Genomic DNA, 24841 nt, shown 5'->3' with positions numbered 1-24841 from the left:
AGTTTGAAAACCTGATAAAAATCAAGTGCAATTTTTTAAAGAAAAATGGCAGCCTATAAGCAGAATGCACAGATAATCCACAGTAAAAACGCTTCTGAAATAAATGATGTTCAATAAGGATGTTTAGGTTTTGTTAAACACTGATAAATTGAGTTTCCATAGACAAAAGGTTCATCGAACCATAAATGAGTTGTATGTGCAGAACTGTACAAGCATTTTACAAGAACCAATTTGCGAATACCCACCTTTAGTGGCACTAAAATTGTGGAAAGGATTATCATTCATTTTGTAATTTTCATCAATGTGTCCATTAGGGATATATTGATATTCATCCACTCTGCTATTTTCACCATCCAGTTCATCAGTTGGTTGAACACACAATTTTTCATGTTCATTAATGCTACCATACTGATTGTTCTCGGCAGCTTCATGGTTCACATCACCATGAACCAAAGGTTCTTCCTCCTCCTCAATTACCGTTCTTTGAGAATTGTTTTTGGTAACCAATGGAAGATCATAATACATAAAAATTATTATCACTTGAAGAATGATCCACATAAGACACATGAATAGCTGTAACAAAATGAAACAAAAAAAAAATTAGGATGTGCAAGAAAGTTCTGATGTGGAGGTGCCGGTGTTGGACTGGGGTGGGCAAAGTCAGAAGTCACAGGACACCAGGTTACAGTCCAACAGGTTTATTTGAAATCACAAGCTTTCGGTGAGCTGCTTCATCAGGCTCCTTCACCTGATAAAGAAGCAGCTCTCCGAAAGCTTGTGAATTCAAATAAACCTGTTGGGCCAAGAAACTTCTGTGCGTTGTTAATTCTGAATATCTTTAAATTCTGTGAAATTTCATGGAGCGAAAATATCTTTGCATATGCTTTCTTGCAATTTATAAGTGGTACACCATCCTAATATGTTTGCAGGAAAAATTGATGCTTCAACATGTTCAGAATTCTAGACATTTACCGTTTATTGTTAAGCATTCATAAAATCTTAAATTTTGTCTTCTTTACATCTGTAGTTCATAACCTAACCAAGTCTGCAAATAGTATCTTCTGTACCATGGTACATCATCCTGCCCCTGTCCCTAGTCCTAGGCACAGCTGATCATACAAAGTCAATCCTTTGTTGCCCATTTCAGTGGTGCTGCCCTTAGTTGGTTTCACTTATCTGGTAGTAGCTAGAAACCCATTGAATTTTGGCTGGTGCTTCTCCTTGCTTTCACAGTCACCTCCAATATAACCTAATGTCTCTTTCTTGGCAAACAGTACATTCAATCATCTACGTGCTTTCTTTGACAATAGTACCTAGAAACATTTGAAACATTAAATCTGTTTACCCCCACACAGATGCTGCCAGACCTGCTGAGTTTCGCCAACAATTTTTGTTTTTGTACATGTTGGTAGAACCCAATTATGCTTTGCTGCTTCTTCCACTGGCCAAACGAGGTCAGTGGAAGGTCTCTTGAATATTCAGAATTAGATAATCCAAATTTTCCTCAAGCTGAACTAGCCATCCATTTCAACTCTCATTCAGCAACTCTGACTTCAAAATCTTAAGTAGCATAACTTAGCTAACTCAACCTCACACACAACTTACTTCCTTGCATCGACTCCATTCTAAAATAACTTTCTACAACATACAAAATTTCAATCAATCATATCTTTCTTCCATTGTCAAAACTTGAATTAAGCACATATAAGCTTCAACTCATTGAGAAAATGTTACAGTGCTTGCCTTTGCCTACAAGAAACTATTATAATTTCACCATTAATTTCCTCAGTAAACTCAACTGGCTATCCATTCTGTACTTTACTGGTTAAAAATTATATGTTTCTATCTTATGTCCTTGTACATACTCTATATGCCTCTAATACTGACATTTCTTGGCCCTCTTTTCTCTATCATCAGCAACTGTAGGTTTGAAATCTTAATTAAAATACTTTTCTCCTGAACTGTAAAGCATTCAGATGTATTCCTTTCTTATAATGAAATCACAAATTTGTTTCTTTATTCATTGACAAGATGAGGGCTTCACTGGCTAGGCCAGCATTTATTGTCCATCCCTAATTGCCCAGAGGGCGGTTAAAAGTCAACCATATTGGTGTGGGTCTGGAGTCACATGTAGGCCAGACCAGGTAAGGATGGCAGTTTCCTTTCCTAAAGGACATTAGTGAACCAGATGGATTTTTCTGACAATCGACAATGGTTGCATGATCATCTTTAGACTCTTAATTCCAGATTTTTTATTATTGAATTCAAATTCCAACATCTGCCGTAGTGGGAATTGAACCCAAGACTCCAGAACGTTGTCTGGGTCTCTGGATTAACAGTCCAGCAATAATACCATTAGACCATCACCTCCCCTTAAAAATTTCTGGCCTACTTAGTACAGTATATCTTGGGGTTCAAAAAACTCCCAGAATTGAGTTTCCCATTCACCACTACACTATCATTGCTGATAACCCCCCTTGATGTTTACTGTTGAGACCTGCAGGACTGACCAAGGCTCCCCATGACTGACCTGTGAGGACAACCCCTCTGATCACAGCCCAGTCCCCAGTCTGATGTCTTCACAACTCACCAACTTACCCGTCATCCCAGGACTGGTTGAATTTCACTTGTAGGAGTAACTACGGGCCAATCCTTGGTCTGCAAGGTCACAGATTGCTAGGTCCTAGTCGCACCAAGTGCCTGGCTGTGTCCAATCCCCTTGACAAAAATTGGACAATGCCTTTGACTAAGTGTTGCAGCAACCCCTGACTGATCATAGTCTCCCTTCACTCCATTCAAGATTGTTCCCTTTTGGCTTTCAGACATTGTCATCTGGTTGAAGCACATGTAGTACGTGGCTATTCTGTAAATGTGACATTAACGTAGCTACAAATGCAATAATTAAAAAGGTAAACAGAAGATTTCGTAAGAACGATCACCATGGGCCTAGGTACAAACTCTTCATAAAACTCCCTGAAAATAACATTAAGCTAAAAAAATTGGAAACACCATAACTGTACTAAAGAGAAAAGCACATGAAAATCTTGATTAGGCAAAATGAATTGGGGATAGCTAGTATCTTTATATGTCTATGATTTGTAACCTCTTGAGACTAAAACATGAATATGCTACTGTTACTATATTCTGTACAATAAATGTTATAACTTTTAAAAAAATGTTTAAAAGATGAACAGAGCAATTCTTACCCCAGGTGAAGTGTATTTATTTACTTCAAATGGTCCCAGTTTGAAGTTACAAAGCCTCAGGAAGAGATTAAATCCTGGCCCTAAAGGAAATGGCAGAAAAACATGTTTAAATATAAACATAATATACACAAATAGTTTTTAATATTTAAATTGTTTCGATAGTCAATAGATTGTTTCGTTCTGAATGGACATCTTTGTGGCCCCCTCGCCATCAGCATTGAAAACTTTAAACTTGTAAACACTTCAGAAATTATCACATCAGCTGGCTTGCTTGTGCCTTTAGCTTAAATTGCAAGATCTGACCAATGTTATTTTAAAAAAGAATTGCTGACCCTTATCTTCAAAGCACTGAAAAACAAAAAGCATTTACCTCTAGAGCGCAATTCCCTGGCTAACCTCTCTCTTGTTTAAGGTGATCATTATCCTGCACTAATGACAGGAGTTCTACTTACTGCCCAGCAGCCTAAATGTTATCCAATTCCTCCTGAAGCCTCCATAGCCAGTTTCATTATTAGAGTTGTGACTACAGCTAAGCAAAAGCTGTAGATTCTGAACAATTTCAACTTTGACATTATGACAGAGAGAAGGTCTTCAATGAATTAGTTAAAATTGAGCAAAATATTGCTGCCTTAATGAAGTCTTACAATTATATCCTGGGACAACAATTAATGGAATCCAACAAGCATTACCAATGTTGTATGTGTCTCCTGATGGCCGGAGGTTCTTCCTATTGACGCTCAATGACTTCAGTTTTGCTTTGCTTCCATAGTACATAGGTGTACAAAATGATCAGAGTTATAGATAGAGTGGACAGCCAGAGGCTTTTTCCTCGGGTGGAGGTAGCTATTACGAGGGGGCGTAGTTTTAAAGTGAGTGGAGGTAGATATAGGGGAGACGTCAGAGGTAGGTTCTTTACTCAGGGAGTGGTAGGGGCGTGGAATGCATTGCCGGAGAGGGTAGTGAAGCCGGCCTCATTAGGGGCATTTAAGTGGCTATTAGACAGGCATATGGATGATAGTACAAGGTAGGGGTGGAGGTTAGATAGACCTTAGGTTTAGGGTAAAAGTTCAGCACAACATCGTGGGCCAAAGGGCCTGTACTGTGCTGCACTGTTCCATGTTCTATGTACTACTCCATAAGTCTTGAAGTTGAGAAAGAGCTAAGCTGAGCAGGGTGTTGTCTGGGGGGGAATGGGATGTTGGGGGAGAAAGGAAGGAAGATGTAAAAGAAAAACTATGATGTAAATATTCATTGGGTTGTTGGGGGAGGTGGAATGGAATTTGAATAAACTCCTCAGCTGCAGTCTCCTACAATAACAAACCAAACAGTTCATTAAATTGCTACAGTGGGTCATATTATCAATTTCTCAGGTTGGCTATGAGTAGTGTACCTTGCTCCATTGTTATGATCGGTGGATCTGGTGAATGTTTCTATGGCTCATTTCAAGTTCATTTCAAAGTCAATTTCAAAGTTTACCACACAACTGTTAACAGTGATCTGAAGTGTGTAGCTTTGAAAATCCATCATGTTTTGTTGCTCAGTTCAGCTCAAGTGGCAGATCCAACTTAGTCACAAGTGTGATTCAATAGGGAATTTAAAGATTACTGCTATCAATTCATTAAAAAGTGAGAGCTTCTTTCATTTTCTTCTCCTTTAGGAAGAATCTCTTGTCCTTTAAATTACTTATTCCTTACTAAGAATTTAGCTGCACTCCAGTTAATTAAAGCAGCATGCCATCTGGTGGCACTGATATGGCAAAAAAATGATTTTCATCGGTTATTTAACAGTCACTTGATCTCAGATGCTGCCCCATCAGAGTCCCACCACACTTAATGTGTCACACATTGCCAAGTGCATTGGGTGTTTTTTTTTTAAAACGGAAATCCTTTCTGGTACTCAGGTAATTCAAATAATACTAGTTCCTGTCATACTAACCCAAAGGTTTAATCAAGAGTGAGCGGCACGGTGCTCCCTAGTTAGCACTGCTGCCTCACAGCACCAGGAACCTGGGTTCAATTCCACCCTTGGGCGGCTGTCTGTGTGGAGTTTGCACATTCTCCCCATGTCTGCTTGCGTTTCCTCTGGGTGCTCCAGTTTCCTCCCACAGTCCAAAGATGTGCAAACTAGGTGGATTGGCCATGCTAAGTTGCCCATTGTGTTCAGGGATGTGTACATTAGGGGCATGGGTCTGTGTGGGATGTTCGGAGGGTCAGTGTGGACTTGTTGAGCCGAAGGGCCTGTTTCCACACTGTAGGGATTCTATGATTCTATGATCTCATAACAATGAATCATGAAAACACAAATAACTGAATGGTTGGGTTCGGAATGTGATTTTTGCAACTCCACTTCCAGCAATTTTGACAGTGAAGCGTATCAACTATGACTAAAAGGGGCATTTCCAGAATTCATACAAGGAATTCAATCCAAATAAACTGAATTAGAGGAGAGTCTATATCCAAGACTTGGATAGGTGTGTCATAAGACAACTTAGTTTGCAGTTCTAGTTAAGACAGCAGAACTTCTTCATTGAAAAGGAAATAGGTTTTCAATGTCTTGGCATCTCCACGATCAATACATTAAAACTGACTTACCAACCAGAAGCCCAGCCTGTCGTGCAGCCATGACAACAGCAAATACTGTCGCCCGTTCTTCTGTTGTTGTTGATCGAGTAAGGTATCCAAAAATGCATGCACCTGCACCTGTACCTATACCTGTAAAGTGATAAGTACATATCTTTTCAGATGACAAGTAAAATACTTAATGTTAATACAGCAAGTAGATGAGCAGGTGATTTAATTTAGGTAATTAATTGATTGACTGGGCAAAAAAAAGAGGGAATGGGGAGGATTGAGGTGTAGAAGGAGCTGCAAGACTCCAGAGGTGAGGTTTTTCTGGTGCAATGGCAGCATCCCTATGTCTAGACCAGGAGACCCAGGTTCAAGTCCCATCTGCTCCAGAGATGTCAAATAATGTCTCTGAACAGGTCGATCAGAAAATATTTCAGATTGTAGATACGTTAAAAAAAACTATTTGTAAATTTCTCATTCAGTCCTTTCCTTTGAATTGTTGGCTTCTAAGGTATTAAACACAGACTCCTAGTATTAACTGCAGTTAAATTTTTAAACAAACATGCTTTTGCACTAGGCCTTCAAAGGTTCTAGGAATAATTTATTCCAGCCATCTTCATAGTTTAACTAAGATATTCAGCAGCAACCCAAAGAATGGAGGATTCAATGATAGCAAGAATGCAAGACCACTAGAACAAGCTGAAAGGGTCAATGCAAAAGGAGAATCACAATTAAAAGTGACAATGGAGTTATCTCTGGTAACTGTAACAGATGACATGAACTGTCAAAATATAACAGAAGAATGAACCCCATGAATGCCTGTGTATGGTCAACAGGTGTTTTAAGTACGACACAAAATTCCATCATGTAATTAACTGTCCTAAAATAGAATAACAATTTTTTTTTTTTGAAATTATGCATGACATGTATAGTTCAGAAGGAGAAGATGATAATACTGCTCACACAGAAGGAATTGTGCTGTACAAGTCACACAATGCCTCAGCCCAGTAATGAATGTTTTGGTCACAGACTCATTCAATTGCATTATAACACACAGCGAATGCACATTTGCATTGTACGGAATGCATTGGTGAAAATATTATCTAGACCTGTTAAATGATAAAAATGAAAGCAAAATTAGCAAATTTGAGAGCTCCATCTGATTCATGTTCAGGGATAACGACATGCTGAAATCACTAAAATAGTGGTGATATCTGCAAAATAGCTGGGGTAAACACTTCATCAAAGACAATGTAAACTGAAATACCCTTTTTGTTGCGCAGGTTATGAAAAAGGCTCAATGGCTTTTTCATGGAACATGACAATGCAATTGTTCTTGAGAAGTCAGCAGACTTACATTTTACACAATCGAAACCAATAATGCAGAGACTTTATATGTATGAACTAGTGTCTCCTGCAAGCAAGTGAAACTATCTGGAGAAGCAAGGTCATGGAGCAGCAGCTCCTGACATGCCAAAAGGATCATCTCAGCAAACCCTACAGACAGGGACCATTAAAACGCCTGCACAGATTTCCCCCCAACATCCATGACACCAAATTGTTTTGGTGCATCTATCTGTCTGTATGTATGTGCAGGGGGATTTTATAAAATGATCAGACTTTTAACTAGAAGTATATATCAACAGCTCATCGTTGTCTACCTGTAGCTGAAATCTATTATTTGGAATATTAGAAGTAATTCTTGTTACAAATTTAAACTTAGTGTGTGCTTTCAGTCAATGTGGGTCGAAAAGTTGTGAATTCAGGAATTTTGCAGTTTTTAAAAAAGTCTTAAACTTTTGTGATCATTCAGAGTATAGCAGGGCTCGATTTCCAGCTTGCTACCCCATGCATAACAATAGATTTAGTCAGTTTACAGTAACACATTGTGAAAAGAATAACAGTGGACGTAAGAATGGAGAAATGGACAAGGTCCAGACTGAGGGCACAAGCTAAATTCCTAACTGACAATGGGATGGCAGGGGAGAAGAAATTTGTCAATTATTAACTTAGAGATGTGTGAGGAAATACAAACTTTATGACAACAAATATGGCAGCAGTAAGTCTTTTCAGTAACTGACTGTGTCAAAGATATCACTGGACAATAGATGAGATGCCTCATTAAATCTTAGCAGACAAAATGAGTAGTAAACTAACATCTGTCCCAATACAGGCAGTTCATGTGAAGAACTCACTGCAAATGGATGGGGACTGCAGTCCATATCAATTGGTTTTTGGGAGAAATCCAAAAACTCCTTCACAGCTTGGGAAGGGAGTACAATTAGCTCTGTCTTTTCTGAGCACTTCAATGTCCTGCACAGAAGGAAAAGAGCTTTCAGAGAAAGTTTAATGTGCTTTCCAACATCATTTGTGACCATCATAATAAATTTTAAACTGGGGAAATAGCATTTTACTAACAAGAAGAAAGAGTAGAAAGGTCTGATAAGTTTAAGGTTGTGATGGAAAACAGTAATTTTACAGCATGGTAACCAAATTGTTAGGGTGCATTCATCAAGGAAAAATGGCACTGAATACACAGATTCTGAACAAGTCAAAGAAAGTGATGACCATGTAATTCACAAACACATTTGTTAGACAATTCAAAGACTAGATTTTTGGCAGGTAAAGGCTACTTGCCTCAGAGGCAACAAAGTCACATATATTCCAGAAGAAGCCAGTGATAGAGCAATGGCACTATTATTGAGAGAACTGCAAAGCATGGAAAATATTAGTGGAAGTAAGTCTTTTGAGCCTGCTCTGCCATTTATTTTGATCATGGCCAAATATCTAACTCAATAGCTTGTTTCTACTTTTCCTCCATATACTTTGATCCTTTTACCCCCAAGAGCAATATCCAATTCCTTCTTGAAATAATACAAGATTTTGATTTCGATTGAAATTCACTCCCACAGAAAGCAGAGGCTCATAACTCTGGGTGAAGACATTTCTCCTCATCTCAGTCCTTAACGGTTTACCTTGTATCCTTAAACTCTGACCTAGTTCTGGACACTTTCCGCCATCAGGAACATCCTTCCTGCATCTGCCCTGTCTGCTGTAGGTTTTTATAATGTCCCTGCTCATTCTTCTGAACTCCAGCAAATATAATCCTAACCAATTTAATCTCTCCTCATATCAGTCCTGCCATCCCAGGAATCAGTCTGATAAACCTTCAATGCATTCCTTCTATAGCAAGAACATCCTTCCTCAGAAAAGGAAACCAAAACTACATGGAATATTCCAAGTGTAATCTCACCAAGGCACTGTGTAATTACAGTAAGATACCCCAGCTCCTAAACTCTAATTCTCTCGCTATTCAGGCCAACATATAGTCTGGCTTCTTCACCTCCTGCTTCACCTGCATGCTTATCTTCAGCACTGGTATATGAGGACATCCAGGTCTCATGGTAGAGTGCCTCTCTCAATTTAGAACCAGATAATAATCCGCCTTCCAGTTTTTACTACTAAACTGGATAACTTCACATTTATCCACATTACACTGCATCTGCCATACATGTGCCCACCCACTCAGCTTGTCTAAATCACACTTTAGCATCCCTGCATCATCCTCATAGCCCACCCTCTCACTAAGCTTTGTCTCATGTGCAAATTTGGAATGCCATGCATAAATGCAAACATTGACTAAATATGCAAGTTGAGGAACAGAGATAAGATCCATACATTAGCAAAATGTGGTAAAGATGTGTAAGGCCAGAAGCACTGTTCAAGTTCTGAAAGTGGGCCTGGAATTTAACGTAAATATTGAAAACCTGCACAAGGAAAAGGAATTCTGATCATGGAAGTGGGAGATCTTGTAGGGGCAGCCCAGAACAAGAAGGGTCATCCAGCAGAGGTCATAGTTTGACAAACACAAGAACTATGAAACAAATCAGAAATACTGCAAGGAGGAGATGGGCTCACAAAAGACAGATTTTAGCAGCTACAAGCGCATTAGAAGATCATTTGATAAAGGATGCCAAACAAAGAGTTCGAAGCTGGAAAGAATTTGATATACACAGAGGTTCCAGATAGAGGACAGCCAGCCTTACCAGACAAACAGACATGCACAGCAGAAGTGTTTCCTGATTTGATATTTCAGGCCAAAGTCAGATTAATGGCTCAGGGTTTCAAAAAAAAACCTTGGTGATCAGGATATCAGAGTAGATTCTCCACTGCCGGAAAAGTGACCTTGAATATCTTTTTAGCACTTTAAGCAACATAGTCTTGGGAATATAAGTCAGGGTAAAAGCTACATTTTTGCAGGGAGAAAAGTTTCAGACTGAAGTATTTTTGAAACTGTTTAAAAGGATGATATAGAAAACAAGCTGTGAAATGAAGCAAAAGTACAGTACTTCTCAGTTGGTTTCAACAAGCTGGACCTAAGTTGCATTCAGCTTAAAGCAGACCCAGAAACTGGTATCATGGACAGAAAAGGCAAGCGCCTTTATGACGTATATTGATAACTCGCTGCAAGGTAGTTTTATGGAATTTGAGCAATGCGTTATAGATTTAAAAAAAGGGAATGCATTGGAAATCAGGCTTTGTGACCTTTAAACATATAGGATTAAACATTAAGCATAATAAGTCATGAGTAATTTAAAATAAACAGTATTACTAGGAAAATGTAAGTCGCATCCTAATAAACCGGGCCAGGTCGGGTTGGATATCTAACAATGATGAGTCAAAATACAGAAGGGAAACAGAGGGTTTGGTGACGTGGTGCATTGAAAACAATCTGTCTCTCAACGTCATCAAAACTAAAGAACTGACCATCAATTTCAGAAAGAAAGGAGAAAACACCCCCCCATCCACATCAATGGAACTGAGGTTGAGAGTGAACAGCATCAAGTTCCTCAGACTGACGATAACCAACGACTTGTCCTGGACTTTTCACGTAAATGCAACAGTCAAGAAGGCCCAACAACGCCTCTTCTTCCTCAGGCGGCTCAGAAAATTTGGCATGTCTACAAGGACCCTCACCAACTTCTACAGATGCACCAGTGAAAGCATACTGTCTGGGTGCATAACGGCCTGGTATGACAAATACTCTGGCCAGGGCCATAAGAAACTACAGAAGGTGGTGTGCACAGCCCAGACCATCACTGAAGCCAATCTTCTATCCACAGACTCTATTCACATGGCCCACTGCCACAGAAAGGTGATCGGCATGGTGCCTCTGTGGTTAGCACTGCTGCCTCTCAGCGCCAGGGACCTGGGTTCGATTCCAGCCTCGGGCGACTGTCTGTGTGGAGTTTGCACATTCTCCCAGTGTCTGCGTGGGTTTCCTCCGGGTGCTCCGGTTTCCTCCCACAGTCCAAAGATGTGCAGGTTAGGTGGATTGGCCATGTTAAATTTTCCGTAGTGTTCAGGGATGTATAGATTAGGTGGGTTACAAGGGGACGGGTCTGGGTGGAATGCTCTGAGGTTTGGTGTGGACTTGTTGAGCCGAAGGGCCTGTTTCCACACTATAGAGATTCTGTGATTCTATCCTATGGGCAAAGACCCATCGCTCCCCGGTAATGTCCTCCTACAACTATTCCATCAGGCAGAAGATACAGAAGCTTGAACACACGCACCAGCAGGTTCAGGAACAACTTCTTTCCAGCTGTTATGAGACTGTTGAATGGACTCTGGCCTCAAAAATTTAAGCTGCATGTAACCTGTATGCCTCTAAGTTTTTTTGATCTGTACATCTTTGCTTGCTGTGATTTGTCTGTACCACCCATAAACAAAGCTTTTCACTGTATTTCAGTGAATGTGACAATAAATCAATCAAGATCCTCACAGAAACATGATTTTGCACTCAGGTAAAAAAAACAGTCAAGGCATTTGTCAGACAGTTAAACTGGCTGTGTCAACGACAACTTGCTGGATCTGAGTACTATAATGAAATATGTTACTTTGGAGGAAATCTTGAGAACAAGTAAAACGTTAAATTCAGAAAAACACACATTTCCAGTCCTGGGTGACCCAGAAGATTTGAAGCTAGTCCTTTTTAACAATGCTTCACCTGCCAATCTTCCAGGTAGTTATTGAGGTATGGCAGGGTTCATCACACTCCGGGTGGGAAAAATAATAAATGTTGTCTGTTGATCTGAGGTGCCAACAAAAAAAAACCTGGCACTAAATGTTATATATGTTAGTATATGACACTATATGTTAGCTGGTGCAAGGAGAAGCTTTAGAGATAAAGATATATTTATCCAATACTTAAAAGAAAGTCATATACAAGGAACAATCTGAGAAATGTTCGTCCATAAAACATTACAGGGATACCCACTGTCTTTAGAACAATGTACATTTGGCAAAGAGTACTGCTGAGGGAAAGTTGAAAATTGGCCTGCTAGCATAAAGGAAATGTTCCAAAGAAGAGATTCAAAATAAAATGAATTGACACAAGTCACCAGTGTCAAATTTCTTTTTAAAAAAAGGCGTTTTCTGCAAGAAATTATCTGAGATCCTCAAAGAGGGATGCCTGTTAATATAAGAGGTAATAAGAACATGAAAAAAATCATTTTTTTTATTTTTGTCACTTTGTGTAAACTTTTTATTGTTTAAATGAGTTAAAATTTTAACACTATGTTGTCAACATCTGTCCTGGGGAAGCAGGAGGTAGTTTAAGCACTTGCTAAATGGGATTAAAATGTCTTTCTGGTCTGAATTTGCACAATTAAGAGGGGTTAGTCCTTTTGTCTTTAAAGTTAGTAATGTTAGTAAAAACACTAGACCTATATGATATGATCTAAATAAGTGAGAAATTATACTTGTACTAAACAAAAGTATAGAGGATATTAAACTAATGTCCCACAGCTGGGTTGTGAGATTTCATTTATGATTGTTGGTTTAGACAGTTCTTATACATTCATTCATGCAGTTTCATGGAAGCGCTGTTTGGATAGTAAGTTTCTTAAAGGGGGTAGCGGCCCGATTTAATGTGCATTTAAAAAGTATAAATCCATATGTTAGTATAAGAAGGCTGTCCTAAGTAAAAGTTAGGACTAGGTAGTGCAATGTTTATAGAAATAGGTAATGTATAAGAAAATTTCAAAGGGATAAAGAGCAGCAGACTGTAGGGACATGCTAGTGGAAGAAATTGATAGATGTCCTGCAACTGATTCACATCCCAAAAGATGGTTACCATGGGGCTAATTAATATTATAATCTTTGCATTGTTTTAAATGAGTTATGAAGACGCGTTGGTGGAAGGCATTGTACTCAGTAGGTTACAGTATTAACACTTATTCAGGGGTATCTTTGATACAGAAACAGGTCTAAACACTGCTTGCAGCTTGCGGCCAATAAGATTTTAAAGGTGTAAAAGAACCAGTAATGGATTGGAAGGGATGTTTAATTTAGTTTATCTTGTAACAGTAAAATGTATTACAAAAACACGGTTTTATAATTGAGTGAATGGAAATGCGGTATAGTAAACAGAGCATCTGTGAGGGAGTTTGTGAAGAGAATCATAATACAATATCTCACAACCTCTTAAAAATATTACAATTGTCTGTTTCAATTGCCACACTGAGCAGTTTATCCCAAGCTAAATGTGATCTGTTTGTTATTTTGCCTCTTAAACTTTAACCACTAGTCCTTCATTACTATTCATAGAACTGAGGTAAACAGTTTCTCTAGTGTTTCCCATTCATTCTACTCTTGACTACTGACAAACTCAGTTTTGTTGTTTCTTCTTACAGTTCAGGTGCCTTATGCCTAGTATCATATCAGTAGCCTTTTTTCTCTATTTCAGTCTCATGAGGTCCCTCCTGTAACATAACCACTATATAATTAGTTTTTTTAGGATTATAAACCAAGTTTGTCTGCTGTACAGCTGAAATACCTGAAGAGTTTTGCAAAATGACATAGGTGGTGCACTTTTTCAATTGTATAAGTGAATGTTACTTGTTGAAGAAATAACATGGATACTTTGAGACAGAGTGGCTCTGAGAGACTTTGAGTTGAGGATATTTTGCCTGACCACAAATCGCTGATTGGCTGAGTTACAGTTTGTTACAAATCTCCAAGTGCAAAGGCAGCCAAGGACATAGAGCCTGCCAGGTGAACACATCTCTCTCCCCCTCTCTCCTTGGAAAAAAAAATACAAGAACTAAGAAAAAAGGAATTCTGACAAAAGAACACACCCCACCAGATCAACCATCAAAGTGAAAAACAACCTTCACTTCAGAGATAACAGTGTCAAAACTGCTGAAATAAAAAAGCTGAAGGGATAACTTAACCCACCCTCAAGATCCAGACTCTTGATCTTTGGAATTTTGCTTCCCCTATCCATATGCTTTTTCCACCCTATATGTCAAACCATGTCTTAATTGTGAAGGAGTGTGTGGATATTTGTGGTTTTCAAGAGGTATAATTCAATTTGCACAGTAGTGGATTAGGAATCCTTTGTTTTCTCTGCAGTTTTTTAAAATTAAATGTGCTACGATAAATAGAATAAATTTTTTGTTGGTGTTTGTGTGAATTGATTTTCCCCTGAAGAGCAGTCAGTCAAACAGACAAAATGAGGTCTTGGTGGTATAACTGAGTTTCATCCATTTTTTGACATCTTGTGGTACAATGAAGCATGATTGTTGGCACACTCCTCCCAATTAAATTGTGAGAATACATCAAAGACTTATTTTATACTGTATACTTATTAATATTCCCCATTTCCAGGAAACTCAATTTCATGGACCAATTCCATCATTTGTGTTGACTTATTCAGGCTGAATTCAACTATGTTCAAACTTTGTTCAACTCTGAGCTAAGTTCAAGTCCATTATCATCCCCAAGAATACCTGCTATTTCCAGAACATTAGTTCTCTATGTCTGTGTGCCAATGATGCTTTTGCCAACACTTTTGTTTCTGAAGATTTAAAAGTTTAAAGGGTACCTAATCAGCCCATGACTCATTCAATAAGAATCATCAGACTTCCTCCTATCCAATATTTAATCCAATGCACACATCACCAATGTCCCTGTTATCCTCCAGAGGTTCCAGCATTCTAGCAAGTTAATTCCAATAGTTCTTTATAAATGTTATAACTTACTTGTTTGAACACTAAGATAAGTTCAATTCTTTCAGTGTGATTTATAGTGAATCAATTGCAGCAGAGCTTTACGGCCAAAATATTATTTTTATCGCTGTTAACAGAAGCACAAACCTCCACAACAGCACAGTAAAGGGTTAGTACTGCCTCCAAAACAGGAGAAAGTTCAGGAGACATCTTCAGAAGTGCCATTAAATAAAATGATTGAATATAATTCAAAGCAAGAAAGTAAAGAAAGACGAAGGAAAGTTTCTTTCCACAGTGATACAGCTGTTGGTAATTCAACTTACCTGCTACAAGTCGACTACTAAGTAGTAACCATTTTGAATATCCCATGAAGTACATAAAGTTGCCTAAAAACAAAGTCAGTTATTTTAATTCCAAAACAATTAATATTTTTTCCTGAATTACAATTCATCAAAATTGTTTTCATCAAATGTTAAGACAATACCAGATATATACTTTATTTAAGTTAGCTATAGAAAGAGAAATGAGCAAGGAAATGTTTGGAGCGGAATTTTTTCAGCATTGTCAACACAAGACCAGTCCTAAACTACATCCATTCGGAAGAAAAATGTCAACCAAATTGTTCATAAGTCATTCTCTTTCAGGTGAAAAGCAGGACCTCTAGGGCTGTAATCTTGGGATTACTTCCTGCGCTACATGTTAATGAGGCTAGGAAAAGGAAACAACTCAGAATAGTACAGTTAAAATACATAAGTAAGAAGCGGGTACAGGAGGGAGGATTTCAGGTGTGTGGATCATCGGGATGTCTTCCAACGTGTGTGGGACCTCTACAAAAAGGTTGGGTCGCATCTAAACTGGAGGGGCACCAATATCCTGGCAGAGAAGCTTGCTAGCGTCATTCTGCAAGGTTTAAACTCGTGTGGCAGAGAGATGGGAAACACAGCAATAGGTTAAGCGAGTAAAATGACCAAGGAGGAGTCAGAGACTAAGGATAGTAAGACTAAGAGGAAGAAGAGATAGGGAGCAGTTACTGAACAACAGCAGGATGAGCAGTCTGAGGTGTACTTGTTTTAATGCAAGGCGTACGACAGGTAAAGCAGTTGAACTTAGAGCTTGGATTAATATGTATAACAATGATGTTTTATCTATTACAAAGAATTGGGTGAGAGAAGGACAAGACTGGCAGTTTAAAATTTGGGATTTAGATGTTTCAGACGAGATAGAGGTGGTGTAAAAGAGGTAGGGGAGTTGCATAACTGATTAGGGAGAATTTCACAGCTATACTGAGAGAATATACTTTGGAGGGCTCATCCAGCAAGGGCATTTGGGTAGAGCTCAGGAATAGGAAGGGTGCCATCACTTTGATGGGACTTTACTATAAAAGCATCCCAACAGCCAGCAGGTGATAAAGGAACAGATATGTGGGCAGATTATGGGAAAATGTAAAAACAACAGGGTTGCTGTGTTGCGTGATTTCAATGTGCAGTGTATTGACTGGGACTCGCTAGTGCAGGAGCTTGGATTGGGGGAAATCTGTTAGCTGTGTCCAGGATGGTTTTTTGAAACAGTATGTAAATAGTCCAGCTACGGGCCGAATGAGACCTGGTATTGGGCAATGAGCCCAATCACGTGATCAAAGTTTCAGCGAGACAGCATTCCGGAAACAGTGACAATAATTCTGTACGTTTTAAGTTACTTATGAATGAGGATAAGAGTCGTCTCGGGTGAAAGTACTAAACTGGGGGAAGGCTAACTATCACAATATTAGGCAGGAACTGGGGAATGTAGATTGGGGCCAGCTGTTTAGGGGTAAATCTACATCTAGTATGTGGGAATCTTTTAAAGGCCAGTTGATTAGAGTACAGGACCGGTAAGTTCCTGTGAAATTGAAGGATAAGGATGGCAACATTTAGGAACCTTGGATGACAAGAAAAATTGAGTCTAAAAGAAAAGGGAGGCATACATAAGGTAAAGGAAACTGAAAACGGACAGAGCCCTTGAAGAATACAAAGATATTTGTGTCTTAGTATCATGAGGTGGCATGATGTCTCAGTGGTTAGCACTGCTGCTTCACAGCGCCAGGGACCCAGGTTCGATTCCAGCCTCAGGCGAGTGTCTGTGCAAAATCCATACATTCTCCCAGTGTCTGCGTAGGTTTCCTCCGGATGCTTCCCAGACCAAAGATGTGTAGTTGAGGTGGATTGGCCATACTAAATTGCCTATGGTGTCCAGGGGTGTTCAGGCTAAGTATGGGAAATGCAGGGATAGGGTAGGGGGAATGGGTCTGTGTGGGATACTCTTAGGAGGGCCAGTGTGGACACAATGGGCCAAATGGCCTGCTTCCACACTGTAAAGATTCTGAGATTCATAGCGGGAAATAACTCAAACAGGAAATTAGGAGGGCTAAAAGGGGCCATGACATGTCTTTCGCAAACAAGATTATGGAAAAACCCAGTGCACTTTATGTATATATAAGAAGCAAGAGGTATAGATAGGGAAAGTGTAGGCCCACTCAAGGACAAAGGAGAAAATTTATGCAGGCAGCTGAAGAGAGTGGGTGAGGTCTTTAACAAATACTTTGCATTGGTATTCGCAAAGGAGAAGGTCATGGTGAACTGTGACCCTCAGCAGGGGTATATTGATATTCTAGGGTGCGTCGATACAAAAAAGGAATGGTGTTGGGTGTTTTGAAAACATTAAGGCAGACATGTCCCAGCCCCTGATGGGACCTACCCTAGAATGCTGAGGGAGGCAGATTAAGAAATTACTGGGGTCTTGCACAAAATCTTTGTATCCTCTTTTGTCACAGGAGACGTTCCAGAGGACTGGCAAATAGCCAAAATTGTTCTTTTGTTTAAGAAGGGCTACAGAGATAATCCAGGAAATTACAGGCCAGTTAGCCTTATGTCAAGAGTGCGGAGAGTACTCGAGAAGATTCTTAGGGATAGGATTTACTTACATTTGGAAAAACATGGACTTATTAGCGATAGGCAGCATGGTATTGTGTGGGGAAATTCTGAGGAAGGGTCACACGACCCAAAATATTAACTTTGATTTCTCTCCACAGATGCTGCCAGACCTGCAATTTCTGTTTTTGCTTGCGCAGGGAATGCTGTGTCTCACAAACTTGTTTGAATTTATTGAGAAAGTGACAAAGATGCTCAATGAGGGCAGGGCAGCAGATGTTGTCAATATGGATTTTAGCAAGGCCTTTGACAAGGTCTCTCACGGCAGGCTGATACAAAAGGTGAAGTTCACATGGGATCCGCAGTAAGCTGGTAAGATGGATACAGAACTGACTTGGTCATTGAAGACACAGTAGTAGTGGAAGGGTGTTTTTCTGACTAGACATCTGTGACCAGTGGTGTTCCATAGTGATTAGCACTGGAATCCCTGTTGGTGTTTAATATATAGATATATGACTTGAAGGAGAATATAGATGGTCTGGTTATTAAGTTTGCGGAAGACACAAAGATTGGGGGAGCTGTGGATAGTGAGGAGGATTGTCAGAGGATATGACAGCTTATTGATAGGCTGGAGACTTGGGCAGAACAATGATGGAGTTTAATCCGGACAAATGCAAAAAGTGATGCATTTTGGAAGATCTAATGCAGGAGGGAAGTATACAGTAAATGGCAAAACCCTTAGTAGCATCAACATAGAGAGATCTACATGTACACGTCCATAGTTCTCTGAAACCGAAGGGTCTGTTCCAGGCTGTATGACTCTATGAAAGTGGCCAAACAAGTGGATAAGATGGTCAAGAAGGCATATAGCATACTTGCCTCCATCAGTCAGGGCACAGAGTATTAAAAAGTGGCAAATCATGTTGGTGCTGTACAGAACTTTAGTTAGGCCACATTTGGAATATTGTGTACAGTTCTGGTCACCACACTATCAGAAGAACGTGGAGGCTTTGGAAAGGGTACCAAAATGTTTTTCCAGGATGTTGCCTAGTTTAGACAGTATTAACTATGAGGAGAGATTGAACAAACTTGGTTTGTTTTCTTTTGAATAAAGGATGATGGCAACCTGATAGAAGTTTATAAAATTGTGAGAGGCATGAATAGTCGGAGTCTTTTTCCCAGGTAGAAATATCAGTTACTAGGAAACATAGGTAAAAGGGGGTAAGTTTAAAGTAGATAGAAGAAGAAACTTTTTTTTGTACACAAAGGGTGGTAGGTGACTGGAATGCACACCAGAGGAAGTGGTAGAGGCAGATACAATAGCAACATTTAAGTGACATCTTGGCAGATAAATTAATAGGCAGGGAATAGAGGAATATGGATTCAGCAGAGGCTAAAGGCTTTTAAGTTTAGAAAGGCATCAAGTATCAATGCAGTCTTCGTGGGCTGAAGGGCTTGTTCCTATGCTGTACTGTTCTTTGTTCTTATTTACTAACTAGAAGTGTATTTTTGGCTTAATTAAAAACAGTAAGTGCTGGAAACACCACAGTTCTGGCAACATCTATGGACAGGAATGCAGAGTTTGGTGATCTTGCAGAGTCAAAAGATCTAGATTCACAAAGTATGATTAAAGATTAAATATTAAAATTGCGTACAATGGAACTTCAACTCCACAGTTTGCCTCCCTGCCTGGATGACAGGCTTGGCTTCCAGTCAGTCAGAAAACACTCCAGAGCAGTGGATCAGATGCAGAAAGCTGGGGATTGATCTCTGACACAATGGGCTGTTTTCCAGAAACAGTTAGAGTGTAATAGAGGGGAAAGAGCATGGGAGCCAGGGAGGTTAGCAGTCCCAGTGCTCCTCTTCCACAAGCAATCCTAAGAAAATACTTAACCTTTCCACAAATTTGTTCTTATCTTACTTCAGCTGTCAAGCTTCTTCAGACCTGATAAACCTGGCCACCATTGTAAAACCTCAAAAACTGATTAAGGTCAGAGGCTGTACATCTCAATAAAATATTTAACTTCCCACCTTGGAAAAGCTAGCAGTTGGCAGGTTGGGTCCAGGTTCAGATCTTAAAAGGCTGCATTTGCTGACACCAGGAGCATGCACAGTATTGTAATGGCACTGGAGGGGGTGCAAAGGAGAAACATATAAAATTATGAAGGGAATAGACAAGATAGAAGTAGAGAGGATGTTTCCACTGGCAGGTGAAGCTAGGACAAGAGGGTATACACTCAAGATTAGAGGGAGCAGATTTAGGACTGAATTGAGAAGGAATTTCTTCACCCAGAGGGTTGTTAATCTATGGAATTTCTTGTCCAGTGAAGTAGTTGACGCTACTTCAGTAAACGTTTCTAAAAAAAGGTAGATTTTTTTTGAACAATAAAGGAACTAAGGGATATGGTGAGAACGCGGGTAAGTGGATCTGAGTCCACGAAAAGATCAGCCATGATCTTATTGAATGGTGGAGCAGGCTCGAAGGGCCGGACGGCCTACTCCTGCTCCTAGTTCTTATGTTCTTATGCTCTAGGGAGATTCTTATGCATGCTCTTGTGAATAAGATTTGTTGAAGTGCTTCTATCACACACCTAATTTCTGCATGTGGTATCTAGAGATCAGAATATGGAGGAGTTGGGGGAGTTGTTGCAGTTGTACAGGGCCTTGATGCAGCCACACCTTGAGTACTGTGTGCAGTTTTGGTCTTCTAGTCTTAGGAAGGGCATTCTTGCTATTGAGGGAGTCTAGCAAAGGTTCACCAGACTGATTCTGGAATGGCAGGACTGATCTATGAAGAAAGACTGGATCGACTGGGCTTGTACTCACTGGAATTTAGAAGTATAAGGGGGGGATTTCATAGAAACCTACAAAAACCTGATGAGACTGGACAGGCTAGATGTGGGAAAAATATTCCCGATGTTGGCTCCCATGCTCTTTCCCCTCTATTACACTCTACCTGTTTCTGGAAAACAGCCCCTTGTGTCAGGGATCAATCCCCAGCTTTGTACAAAAGGAGCGAGTAATATCAACTTACCAGCAATTTCAAATAAATTAGCAAATAATATGATAGCTTTTGTCTTCCGTGTGCTGTCTGATACACGTCCAAAGATGGGACTTGCAATCAACCCACTAAAACTGAATGCAGATAGTCCCAAACCGAGAAAATAAGGTTCAGCATGAAGAGTCTGAAGATATGCCCAGATTGTTGGAAGTATTACAGCTGAAACAAAGGTTTAAAAAAAAGTTTAATTGCACCTTAAATTATAACTCATGTCATGAAGATTTGCATATTAAACATAGAATTGTAATTTTATTTGATTTCCAGCATCCGTGGTTCTTTGGTTGTATTGCAATTTTATCATTAGTTATACAGAGAACTTTTCAAAAAGCGTACTTCTTATTAAACAAAGGACACCGGCTTCAAGTAACTGCTTACTTACACCTGCAAGGCAACAGTCAACTTCTACGAAGACTCAGAGAAATAATGACACATCAGGAGATGAGAACAGTTCCTTCCAATCTCATCAAGATGGAGGATGGTTCCTTCAGATGTTAATTGTTGTTACATATAACCCCCATCTCACTCTGAAAATTCTCTCAGAGCTTTAAGCCCAGACTGTGGCTTGAAAAACCAGACTGAAATCTGCCCCACAACAACCAGCAAATTTTAAAGACAAATTTCAACTCAATGCCACTTTCCAGGGAAAAAGGAGAATACACCAAACTTCCACAATTAGAGTTTTTTCTAAAACTGCCTTTTATTTGCATTTTATCTTCCTCAGCCAAAATTAGCATCCAAAATTATGTAAATTGTTATAATTTACATGCTCAAGAGCATGAGTGTTTGTGAATATTAGTGGGATACTAGTGTAAGGTAGGACATATTTGTATATCTTTGACATTTATAAATATCTTTTAGACAACTTGGTTTTAGCAATAAAATTCCGTTAAGTGTTGAATGCAAGAATGTCTGTCTAGCTTATTTTTTGGAAGACTGCACACAGCCAGGTACATATTGAATACACAGTCAAGTAAATCGGCAATGCAACATCTGATTTTAAAGTTCAAAATCTTTTATCGGTCAAAAGAGAAGTGAGACAAGGAAAAAAAATGGGGTCATAACACGGATTACAACTGATTACGTTATCGCTACAGTCATATAAATTCTAAATTCAAAACCATTGCATCTCCAATAATGTTGCTTCTGTTAAACCTTATAATTTCAATAAGTTATACATAATATACATATATGGTGCATTGTGAAGGTCTGTCCCTTTGCAGACAAGTCTGATTGAGTTCAACCAATTGTTCTTCAAATTGCAACTTCGAACATTTTTTGTTTAAATCTAAGACGGTGAATTGCTAAAGATAGCATGCACAAATGGATAAGAGGGCAAAGAGGTGCAAGAGAGTAGCCACAAAAACACAAGTTGCTGGAAAAGCTCAGCAAGTCTGGCAGCATCTGTGAAGAAAAAAACTGAAGAAAAGAGTTAACGTTTCTGGTCCAGTGACCCTTCCTTACAACACCGAGGAAAAGTAGCCAGATGTGCATGAGATGAGGCAAGAAAGAGAACAACAAGAAAGAGTACTAGGCAAATCTGAGCAGGCAGACAGGTTATGGACAGAATATCAGAAAAACAGCATGGAGGGTGCTGGGGAGGAGAAAGAAGGGTAGATGGGTGACAAAGTCCCAAGTTAAGTAGATAAAGTCAGGACATGCATGCATGTGGAAAGGGGGCCCAAGGGAAAGTGAAAGAGGAAAATAAGAGCAAATGGATAACAGAGTTCGTGAATCAAAGAAAACAATAACATCTGTACGGTAGTGGGCAAGTAAAAGAGAAGAATCACTTCAAATATCAGACAGGCTCGGAGAGACGTAGCAAGAGTAAAAAAGTTAAAAGGGAGAGACAGAGTCACACACAATTACAAAGTGGACTTTAAATTCCACAAAAACAGTTTGTGAACTGGAACTGGAGCAAATCTTTAATCAGCATTTATTTAGAGTTACATATTACAAGTCTAACCTCTTAACACAAAGAGACATTTTCAGTGTCTATTCAATGGAGCAGTTAATGTCCTCCAACTGCACGACATCAACAGGATCCTTTGCTCTCTTTAAATAAGAGATTATAAACTGTTCATACTTTCACAACTAACATTTAAAAGTATTAAATCAATAAAAACATATTCTGCACAAAGCAATAAATATGCAAAACCTCTCTTCTAGAGCCCTGAGGAACTCCTTTGTAGTCACATATCTTGTGTAAAACAGTCACTGATATGCATCCACCAGACTAATTTTAGACGTTTCCATTATCACCAGCATCTGTTTCAAACCAACAAGGTTAACTTGTAATAACTTTTTCAAAGAACTTATTATCTCAGAGGAACAATTAACTACATATGATTTGAAATGGTCTATAAAATATAATCACTCAACTTTTTTGAAGAGTCATAGCCACTGACTTCACTGACTGCTGACCATTACACCAACAGAGCCAAAGACAACATTTATGTCATCTTGGATCATAAGCTAAAGGACAACTCCAGACCACATGAAGTCTCATGGCTTCAGGTCAAATACGGGCAAGGAAACCTCCTGCTAATTATCATATACAACCCCTCAAGATGAATCAGTATGCCTCAACATTGAACACTACTGGAGGAAATAATGAGGATGGCAAGCTCACTGCTTCACATTTAGGATGCTTATGTTGTGCAGCATGACCACCATGTAAAATGGGATAGATGTCAAACATATCTAATGTCTCAAGACCGGACACCCATGAGGTGAAAAGGATCATCAGCAGCAGCAGAATTGTACTCCAGCACAATCAGTGATCTCATGGCCCAGCATATTCCCCACTCTACCATTACCATCTGGTCAGAAGATCGATCCTGGTTCAAAGACTGCAGGACAGCAGGGCAGGAGTAGCATCAGGTAAACCTAAAAATGTGGTATCAAACTGTTGAAGGTACAACACAAGACTACTCTTGTGCCAAACAGCAAGTGATAGAGCTAAACAATTCCACAAATCAACAGAACCAATCTGAACTCTGTTATACCACCTATGCCTACCTCCCAGTTTTAAATTTTATATCACTTCACATCAGCTCCGATGAAGAGTCATCTAGACTCGAAACGTGAGCTTGCTCCCTCTCCACAGATGCTGCCTGACCCGCTGTGATTTCCAACATATTTTTGCTTTCAGTTTAAATTTTACCCTCATCTAATTAATACTTCTCAAATTCTGCAGCACCACCCCTTAAGAAATCATCAGCTAGTTTCATGAAAGTGCCTGAAAGTTTTCCTGTTGGTACTAATAAGATGTTGCCGGATTTGCTTTTATTTAAACACAAGCTGTTTTAAGCAGAACTAATTTTACTAAAAAAAAATCACATGCTGAAAGTGTTGCTCAAGTTACAGATATAATATTTTACATCTAGTTTTCCTACTGCAGCTGCTACCTCTTTAGGCGGCTTAAGAACCACTGCTCTTAGAGATGTACTGTCCTGCAGAAAGGCAGCCTTTTAGCAATTGAATTATAATTATAATTAGCTTTATTGTCAATCAGAGATAGCAAGAACTGTAGATGCTGGAGTCAGAGTCAACATGGTGTGCAGCTGGAGGAACATAGCAGGTCAGGCAGAGGAACAGGAAAGTCGACATTTCGGTTGAGACCCTTCATCAGAACAGGAAATCGACTTTCCTGTTCCTCCGATGCTGCCTGACCTGCTGTGTTCCTCCAGTTCCACACTGTGTTGACTCTAGCTTATTGTCACATGCACTCATTTGCGTGCAGTGAGAAGTTTACAAGTGGCCACTTACAATGCTATCTTAGGTACAAAGGCACCCAGGAACAGATTCTTAAGTACAAATTAGAGTCATAGAGCTGTACAGCATGGAAACAGTCCCTTCAGTCCAACTCATCCATGTCAACCAGATAACCTAAATAAATCTAGTCCCATTTGCCAGCATTTGGCCCATATCCCTCTATCCTATTCATATACCCATCCAGATGCCTTTTAAATGTTGTAATTGTACCAGCCTCCTCCACTTCCTCTGGCAGCTTATTCCATACATGTACCATCCTCTGTGTGAAAAAGTTGCTCCTTAGGTCCCTTTTAAATCCTTCCGCTCTCACCATAAA

The 24841-nt window shown here is 39.4% G+C and overlaps 1 protein-coding gene across 1 annotated transcript in view; it reads right to left on the bottom strand.

Moving 5' to 3' along the window:
- The window catches only part of mfsd8l1 (major facilitator superfamily domain containing 8-like 1), a 73045-nt gene that overhangs the window by 24010 nt on the left and 24194 nt on the right, over positions 1-24841 (bottom strand). Inside the window, exons 2-6 of the mRNA XM_048604380.1 lie at positions 20725-20910; positions 15108-15170; positions 5798-5917; positions 3207-3286; positions 246-573 (exon numbers count right to left, since the gene is read on the bottom strand). Of these exons, the coding sequence (XP_048460337.1) occupies positions 246-573; positions 3207-3286; positions 5798-5917; positions 15108-15170; positions 20725-20910 (777 nt within the window). The remainder of the gene's footprint in view (positions 1-245; positions 574-3206; positions 3287-5797; positions 5918-15107; positions 15171-20724; positions 20911-24841) is intronic.

Source organism: Rhincodon typus, chromosome 13 (assembly GCF_021869965.1).
Source record: "Rhincodon typus isolate 14 chromosome 13, sRhiTyp1.1, whole genome shotgun sequence".
Classification (NCBI taxonomy): Eukaryota; Metazoa; Chordata; class Chondrichthyes; order Orectolobiformes; family Rhincodontidae; genus Rhincodon; species Rhincodon typus.
The sequence above is the reverse complement of the archived record's forward strand: the minus strand, read 5'-3'. Positions and strand labels throughout refer to the sequence as shown.